The sequence below is a fragment of the Dipodomys ordii genome, unplaced genomic scaffold (assembly GCF_000151885.1).
Source record: "Dipodomys ordii isolate 6190 unplaced genomic scaffold, Dord_2.0 Scaffold14, whole genome shotgun sequence".
Classification (NCBI taxonomy): Eukaryota; Metazoa; Chordata; class Mammalia; order Rodentia; family Heteromyidae; genus Dipodomys; species Dipodomys ordii.
In genome coordinates this window covers 1,062,390-1,071,691 of record NW_012267230.1, presented here as the reverse complement: position 1 = coordinate 1,071,691, position 9,302 = coordinate 1,062,390, and the positions used below count along the sequence as shown (strand labels likewise).

The following is a 9,302-nucleotide window of genomic DNA, read 5'->3' as shown; positions in this document are numbered from 1 at the left end:
GCCCCGCGCGGGAGGCTCGCCCGCCACGGCGCCGCGGAGGCCGCCGCGGCCTCACGTGGGAACCCCGAACTCCGAGTAGAAAAGAAACACCGCCCGAGAGGAGGGGCGGGCTCTCGACCGCACCCCTTCCCCCTTTCCCCGCCTTCTTTGTTTCCTTCCGAGCCTCCATTGGCTGATGGCTCCGGAGCCGCGGGTCTTCGGTGAGACACCATTGGGCGAGATTGCTGCCGCTCACGCAGCGGCCCGCTCGCGATTGGTCAAGGCGCCGCCGGGGGTTTGAATTGCAGCCCCGGCCGGGGAGGGTTCTGCCAAAGTGCCACGTTGGGGCCGGGCTGCGGGAGAGGAGCCGGCTCCCGGGCTCTGGGCGCCGGCTGGGGCGCCGGCCCGGGGCTCCCCGCGCAGCTGGGGCTGTGGTGAGGCGCGAGGCGGGAAGCGGGCGGCGGGGTCGGGAAGCCGGTGGCGGCGGCGGGCAGCGGAGGCCGGGCGGGCCAGGCGCCCCGCCCGAGGGCGGCTCTGGCCGAGGGCGGCGGGGCCGGGAGTCGGCCCGGGGCGGCGGCGGCGGCGGCCGCGGCCCCCGAGGAGCCCGCCGGGATGCTGGCGGACCACCTGGTGGAGGAGTTCGAGATGAAGGAAGACGAGCCGTGGTACGACCACCGGGACCTCCAGCAAGGTGAGGCGAGGCGCGGGCGCCCGCGGAGGCCGGGGGGGCCGGGCGGTTGGGCGGTTGCGGGCGGAAGACGCGCGGCCGCGTCGGTGCACTCGGGGTCCGCGGTGCCCGGGTCCGGCGCGCGCACACCGGGAGGCGGGGCCGCACCCCGAACATCGCCAGTGCCCCTCGGGGGCTGCACCCCGAACCATCATGAATGCGCCTCCGAGCTGCGCCCCGAACCACCGCATTCACCCTGAACATCGCCAGTGCGCCTCCGAGCTGCACCCCGAACCACCGCATTCACCCCGGACATCGCCAATGCGCCTCCAGGGCGAGCGCGCTCCGGGCCCCGTTTTAAGCTCTCTCTTCCGCGATTAAGCCCCTGTAATCTTGGGCGCGTGTCCCCGACGCCGAGAAGGGGTGAACCCGCGTATCCCGCTCGAGATGGCAGGGCAGAGGAAAGGCTGGTCCCCTTGCTTGGCACCCCGGGGCCGTTGGATGGCAGCTGCTGCTGGGGTCGGGGTAGCGGGCGGTGCGTGGGGTGCGGGTCTGCGCGCGCGCGCGCGCCCCGGGGCGCAGGGCCCTCCCGGATCCACACCGGCGCTCCAGGGAAAAGTAACTTTTCCTTGTCTCGTTTCCCAGAGGAAGAAAGTGGAGACTAAACGATTAAGCGGCTGGCCTAAAACAAATGTGGGAGCGAGTGCGTTTGACCCCCCACACTCCCAGAATTGGGGAGCCGCTGGCACTGTTCACACCCTCCCTTCCTGACCATCCCAGCTGACTGCATTTTCAGCTGGATCTTAAACTCTCTTTCCACGTCATTGCTATGCATGCTTCACCGGAGGGCAAACGAAATGATTTAAGGGCACCGCCTGAAGTTTGGCGTCTCTGACTGCCACTAAAAATTGGCCTGAGCTGGGCGCCTGGAAGCTCTCTTTTCCGGACAGTTCAGATGGTCAAGGCTGGAAAACCAGCCCAGGTAGACAAATCCAAGGGACTCTTGGCCACTTAGCCAGTAAAAAAGAAAAAAATGGAAGTGGAGGTGAAAAAGCCAAGCAAAGAGCGCAAATCTCTGGGTTCAAGCCCTAATACTGATACACCTGCAAGCGCGCCCCGTGCATATTAGCCTACTTTGACTTACTTGCTTGTGGTGTCTTCCAAAAACAATCTTAAGAGCAACTCTCAGTGAAGGGCCAGGACAGAACTGTCTTCCCTTCCCCTTAACATATTACCCAGTAAGAATTTGTAATTAGAGACCCCTGATGTGCCGAACACAGGTTCATAACACAGATGCTCATTTAATTCCTCCCTCCCCCAGTAAATGTCACTGAGAGCAGTTGGACAATCTTAAGAATTGTTATTGGTAGAAATAGGTATTGTTCCAGGAGCTAATGTTTCACTTGAAACTCTAGAGCAAACACCCTTAATCCTGGCACTCAGTCCTCAGGAATATTTATAAGGGTTTTTCTGTTTGTACTATTCTGTGAAAATCAGTTTTATTTATACTTGGAACTTGGAGTGAAAATGAACATCTCATTTATTTAGTTCACTATTCAGCAGGCTACCTCAGTGTGTGTTCGTGCTACCCTTGAACTTGGCAGAAAGAAAAAAAAATGTGGACTTGAGGGACTCATACTTAGAAGAAACAAAAACAAAGGAAGCAAGCACCTCTGTTGGGGAGAAGATGACTTACTTTTTTGATAGTTCCAACCCAAGTGGTTCACCTGGGCTTCCGTATTGCATGCTGGTCAGAGTCTTCATATTTGTCATAAGTTCTAGCAGGCATACTTTAGGCTTGTCCCAGAAGCATTGATGGCCTACTTTGATATTAATTCAGGACTAATGAAGCAACCTCAATTTGCAACATTTGCTTTAGTAAAAACAATTGGTATCATCAAGATTGGAGCTTTTTCTCGCCTGTATTTAAGAAGCATACAACATCTTTTAAGCACATGACTTTTTTTTGTTCTGATCTCCCACATTTAGCATATAATACATAGCATAACAGGAGCTTCGTTTAAGTAGTTATTGAACCAAGGCACTCATTCAAGATTACTGTGTTTGTGGCATTCTTCCATCAGGTGCTGGAGTGCCCGGTGTTTCTCCACCCACACCCCCTTCCCTCCCCCCTTATCAGGCGCAACCTTTTAGAACAGTTCAGTCTGCTGAGAAGCTATATGGGTTGGGGTTACGTGGAATTCTCCTTCGCCTCTGATCAAAGAGGAGTCATCAGATCTTGAGGTTTAAAAACATCAGTGAACCTCTGAACCTCCTTACTGCCAATTTGTAGTTGGAATTTGCAACCCATGATCATAATGACCTTTGCCATAACCCTTTATATTGCAACTAACAGTGGCATGGAGGGGAGACTTTGACTTAGTAGATAGCAAGTTCCAACTATGAAAGCTTGTGAAGAGCCAGTGCTGCTGGCTCACTCGCATAATCATAGCTACTTACAAGGCTGAGATCTGGGGAATCTCAGTTCCAAGCCAGCTAGGGTAGACAAGTTCGTGAGACTCTTATCTCCAGTTAACCAGCAAAAGGCTGGAAGTGGAGGTGTGGTTCAAGTGGTAGAGCACCAGCCTGAGTGAAAAAAAAAAAAAAACAAGTGAGAATGCAAGGCCCTAAGTTCAAGTCCTAGGACAGAAAGAGAAAAAGCCATGTGCTGGTGGCTCATACATGTTAACCACTCAAAAACTGGAAGTGGTGCTGTGGCTCAAGTGAGAGATCACAAGCCTTGAGCACAAAGAGGCTCAGGGACAGTGCCCAGGCCCTGAGTTCAAGCCTCACAACCAACCAAAAGGAGAGGGAGAAAGGGGGGGGGGAGGGAAAAGAAAAGGGAAAAAAAGCTTGTGAATATGCTCCTCTAAGAATGACTGGCAGTGTAGAGAAAGGAGCATCTCTTCTCCAACTTGTTAAAGAAAGAAACAACCCAAGGTTTAATGTGTGCTAGTGCGCATACTCAGCACGCCTTGTGTCCCTCAGTTACATGTCGCTCCTGGTGCTAAACCTCTTAACAGATTGTAATGCTTGTTCATTTCTCAAGAATGTATTATCTTCTGTAAGCCAGGTGTTCACCTAGGAGCCACAGTGCCTGGCCAGCCGCAGGATGGGATAGGCAGACAGGACTCCTTTCTCATGGATTTAATGTTCTAGGAATCTGTTCCCCTGCGAAGCCCAGACATGCCTCTTGTGCTGTGTGCCCACTGTGGTACCTGGCATATTGGAGGTCTGCGATGCATATTTATTACTGAGTAACGCAGGGAGTAGGTCTGTGCCTTTATGTGGATGGATTAGCAGGTGTATCGGAATTTTCATCATGTGTAGGCTTGTGTCTGTTTTGTTGGCTTTTGTTCTTGTTGTTGTTGTTGTTGGTCATGGGGCCTGAACTCCGGGCCTGGGCGCTGTCCCTCAGCTCTTCAGCTCAAGGCGAGCGCTCTACCACTTGAGCCACAGTGCCACTTCTGGTTTTCTGGTGGTTTATTGGAGATAAGAGTTTCATGGGCTTTCCTGCCTGAGCTGGCTTTGAACTGCGATCCTCAGATCTCAGCCCCTTGAGTAGCTAGGATTACAGGCGTGAGCCACCAGCACCGGAGTACTGGTTTGTGCACGTGTGCCACCCACAACTGATCAGGCTTCCTCAAACAACTTTAAAAAAGATCCTGTTTACAACGCCTTACAACTGCTACAGTTTCTCACTTAGCAATGGACACTAAGTATCTAAGTAGCTTAAGTCTTTGTAGAGCATTCTTGTTAAAAGTTACAATTACTGGAACATTTTAAGTGTCTGTAAACTCTGCTCTCCTGGTTCTCCACCATGTGAAGGTAGTGGAGGAAAGTCTTTGCTTTCAAAGCACTTTGATGAAACAGTCTTTTGTCAGCGGGCTGAGCTGGCAGGGCAGGGATGGGCTTAGTGGCAGCGGGTAGGATCTTTTCTGGGGCAGGAGAGGCTTCTGTGCAGGTAATGACGGCTTTTGCTTTGAAATGTGTCCCTGAAGAACAAAATGGATCGACTTAGAGGCTGTGTTTTCTTTTAGGCCAGCTGCTATTGTAATTGTCATTTGGTGACCATTGTAAGCTCAGAATAAGGATTTGGGTTTCAAGTGTATGAATTTGCACATGAGATCTTTGAAATTGTAACATTTTGCTTCCAAACATCTTTATGTCTATTTTGTGTGTGCCTAAATTTGCTGAATCATTGTATGGAGAGCTATTAAAACTGACACCATGCCGGGCACCTAGCTCACATCTGGAATCCTAGCCACCAGGAGACATATGAAGCCACCCCAGGCAGGGAAATCCCTGAGATGCTTATCTCCAGTGAACCAGCAAAAAGCCAGAAGTGGAGCTTTGGTTCAAGTGGGGCCATAGTTCAAGGGATAGCAACCAGGCCCTGAGTTCAAGCCCCAGGACCAGCACAAAAAAACAAAACTGACACCATTATTATTCTTTCTTTCCTTTTTTTTGGGGGGGGGGCAGTCCTGGGGCTTGAACTCAGGGCCTGCGCACGGTCCCTCAGCTGCTTTTGCTCAAGGCTAGCACTTTCCCACTTGAGCCATAGCACCACTTCCAGCTTTTTCTGTGTATGTGGTACTGAGGAGTCAAACTCAGGCTTCATGCATGCTGGGCAAGCACTCTACTGCTAAGCTACATTCGTGGGGCCTGAACTCTGAGCCTGGGCGCTGTCCCTCAGCTCTTCAGCTCAAGGCTAGTGCTCCACCACTTGAGCCATAGCTCACTTCCAGCTTTTTCTGCTTATGTGGTACTGAGGAATCAAACCCAGGGTCTCATGCATGCAAGACAAGTACTCTTCCACTGAGCCACCTTCCCAGCCCCATTATTTTTCTTAATGTTTATATTCAGATTTTTTTTTGTTTTTGCTTTCCCAATCATAGTAACGTTGGCAACGAGTTAAACAGAAGCGTCACAAATGACGCATTTGACTTTGTAATAGGAAAAGCTTTCAGCCTTACTGTTATTGAATTACCACTACCGATTACAGCTACCACAGAATATTCTGTCCCTGGATTTGTCTTAAGAAGCTGAAAGAAAAGAAGAAGATAATAGCAGTGGAATTTTAAGCTTTTCAAACTTCTGGAAGAGAGATTCTTGTAGAAAATCACTCAGCTGCTTGTGCTAATACGCTTACCTAAGGCATAGGACTCGGTGAAAATCTGTTTAAAACTAACAGTTTACACTATTGAAATAAAACATTACAGCCAGGAATTATAGTTCAGTAGTAGAGAGCTTACTTAGCATGTATGAAGTGTACACACACACATACACTCAGAGCAAAGATTGATTTATGGAAGAACATATCAGACATAGACAGTACTGACCTTCAATTCTCAGGGGTTGGGCACTGTTCCTTAGCTTTTCACTCCAGGCTGGTGCTCTACCAGTTGAGCCATAATCTCAACATCCTGCTTTTTTTGTTGGCTAATTGGAGATAAGAGTCTCAGGGACTTTTCCTGCCCCAGCTGGCTTTAACAGTGATCCTCAGATCTCAGCCTCCTGAGGAACTAGAATTACAAGTGAGAGCCACCAGTGCCTGAAAACGTATGGTATTTGTAAGGTCTCCTAAACCAGGTCAGTTTAATAAGATTTAGAAGACAACTGAATGAAAATTCATACTGTAAAATCAAGAACAGCTGCGTGAGACCTCCGAACTATATCATTTCCTTTTCTTTTGTGCTTTAATTAAAAAATACAAAGGACATTCAGCATTCTTCTTTTCCCTCTACTAATTACGTGGAAAGCCTTCTTGGCTTAGTGCCAGTTTGGGGCTCTTTTTAGTTATGGAAGCCAGATGCTACACAACAGGAAATGGACTTCTTTTTTTTTTTTTTTAAATGCTTCAAAACAGTCCGCAGTCTTTAAACTAACAGATGAAGTAATATCCTATTATACAGTGTGACTTCACAGGCCCTTGCTTGTAGTTGAGACTTGACTTGCTAGAATTCTAAACATCGGATGAAATATGCAGGAGTCTGCGAGCTCAGGTTCCGGGCTGAGCGGGAGATGGAGCGTGGACATAAGGACCGGTGTCAGGTTCTTCTCTATTTGCTCTGCCCACTCACCCCTCCTCTCTGCACTGCAGAAGCAGCAGAGGTGTGCAGGCTGCTTTTGAGCAGCATAAGCGGTTTGATGGCTGAAAATGCTGGAGGATGACCTCAAACCAGCCTTCACTCCAGAAGAGGCTTCAGCTCGTGATCTCATGGCTAATTAAGAACATCTTTGGCTGCAAGTTGTGACTCCAGTGGTAGCTCAGCCCTGAGTTTAATCCCCCAAACCAATAAAAAAAAAACCAGGCAGACAAGAAGCAGTCTTTGCTGGGCACTGGTAGCTCATGCCTATAATCCAAGCTACTCAGGAGGCTGAGATCTGAGGATTGTGGTTAGAAACCAGCTCAGGCAGGAAAGCTTGTGAGACTCTTTTATCTCCAATTAAGCACCAAAAGCCAGAAGTGGAACTGTGACTCTAGTGATAGAGTACTAGCCTTGAGCACAAAAGTTCAGGGACAGTGTCTTGGCCCTGAGTTCAAGTCTCAGGACTTGTGTACACACACACACATACACACTTCCGAGTGAGGAATTAACCACCATGGCCAGAAAGAAAAGCTTAAATTCAGGCCATACTTTTATGCATTTACACTCAGTAATGCTCTTGTCTTCAAAACAACGTGGAGGTTTCTGAGTGGACTCATGCATATACATTGCATACCCGTTGACGCAAAAATGATGATGTCATCACCCATACATCTGCCCTTTCTCAGTAGTGAGCACAAGACGCTAACCTTGCCCGTACTGTGTGTGCATGCATGGGCAGTGCTGGCTCTAAATAGCCAAGTAATTGGACTCTAGTTTCTCATCGCTACCTTAGAAAACACAAGGAAAAGGTGAAGTACTTCAAATGGAGAACTTTCGGTCCTCTACTGGAAATAAAGCAGGTGTCTGGGCATCTCTAGGAAGAGGTGTGCATGGCCAGACTGCAATAAGGGAGACTTGGAACCTGTGAGTTTCTGTCTTGCTTATGACTCGACCATGTAGTTTTGGTCAGGTCGTTCAATAGCTCACTGTGGGGCAGGTTGTCTCATCTGCAAAGCTAGACTAAATGCCATGTAAAGATAGAAAGATTACCGGCTGCAGGCATTGCTCCAGTGCTAGAGTGCCAGCCTCGAGAGGAAAAACCTATGAGTTCAAGTCCCAGTACTTGCACACACACACATATGCAAAGATAGATAGATAGATATTAATGCTGTGTGTGTGTGTGTGTGTGTGTGTGTGTGTGTGTGTGTGTGTTGTGGGGCCTGAACTCTGGGCCTGGGCACTGTTCCTAAGCTCTTTAGCTCAAGGCTAGCACTTTACCACTTGAGATACAGTACCACTTCCAGCTTTTTTTGTTTATGTGGTGCTGAGGAATCGAACCCAGGGCCTTATGCATGTGAGGCAAGCACTCTACCACTAGGCCACATTCCCAGCCCATATTAAAGCTTTTTTAATGCTTTAAAGTTGTATTTGTACTCACGTTACGAATATAAGATGGGATTTGATTGACTTATTAACTGTAGTCTTAAGATAACAGAGATCATGTAGTTTAAAGTCATGTACTTAAAAAGCATGATGATGGCCGGGCGCTGGTGGCTCACGCCTGTAATCCTAGCTACTCAGGAGGCTGAGATCTGAGGATCGCGGTTCAAAGCCAGCCCGGGCAGGAGAGACCGTGAGACTCCTATCTCCAATAAACCACCAGAAAACCAGAAGTGGCGCTGTAGCTCAAGTGGTAGAGCGCTCGCCTTGAGCTGAAGAGCTGAGGGACAGCGCCCAGGCCCAGAGTTCAAGCCCCACGATCGACCAAAAAAAAAAAGCATGATGATGGGCTGGGAATGTGGCTTAGTGGTAGAGTGCCTGCCTAGCATGTATGAAGCCCTGGATTTGATTCCCCAGTACCACATAAACAGAAAAAGCCAGAAGTGGCGCTGTGACTCAAATGGTAGAGTGCTAGCCTTGAGCAATAGAAGCTCAGAGGCAACGCCCAGGCCTGAGTTCAAGCCCCAGGACTGGGGGGAAAACAGCATGATGTTTTAATATCGTTAGTATTGAAATGATACCCAAACCATTTTTTTTTTTGTCCGTTGTGGGCCTGAACTCTGGGCCTGGGCACTGTCCCTCAGCTCTTCAGCTCAAGGCTAGCACTCTGCCACTTGAGCCACAGCGCCACTTCCAGCTTTTTCTGCTTATGTGGTGCTGAAGAATCAAACCCAGGGCCTCATGCATGGAAGGCAAGCACTCTACCACTGAGCCACCTTCCCAGCCCCAACCATTTTAAATGGTGTGAAATATCTTTTTGTTGTTGTTGTTGGTCAGGGAGCTTGAACTTAGGCCTTGGGTGCTGTACCTGAGCTCTTTTGCTCAAGACAAGAGCTCTCCCACTTTGAGCTCAAAGTGCTTAATTGGAGCTAAGAGTCTCATAGACTTTACTGCCTAGGCTGGCTTTGAATTGTGATCCTCAGAGCTCAGCCTCTTGAGTAGTTTGAATAGGCATAAATCACAGCACCTGGTGTAATGTCTTTAAGTGAGCACAAGTGAGTCAGGTGTGGTGGTCTATGCCTGTAATACCAGCTGCTGTGAAGGATAAGGGACTTTTTTTTTTT

General features: G+C 49.2%; 1 protein-coding gene across 1 annotated transcript in view; it reads left to right on the top strand.

Moving 5' to 3' along the window:
• The first annotated feature begins 556 nt into the window (after nt 1-556).
• Nucleotides 557-9,302, top strand: part of Cdr2 (cerebellar degeneration-related protein 2, 62kDa) — a 23,090-nt gene continuing 14,344 nt past the window's right edge. The window contains exon 1 of the mRNA XM_013011432.1: nt 557-670. Coding sequence (XP_012866886.1) covers nt 592-670 — 79 coding nt within the window. The 5' untranslated portion in view covers nt 557-591. The remainder of the gene's footprint in view (nt 671-9,302) is intronic.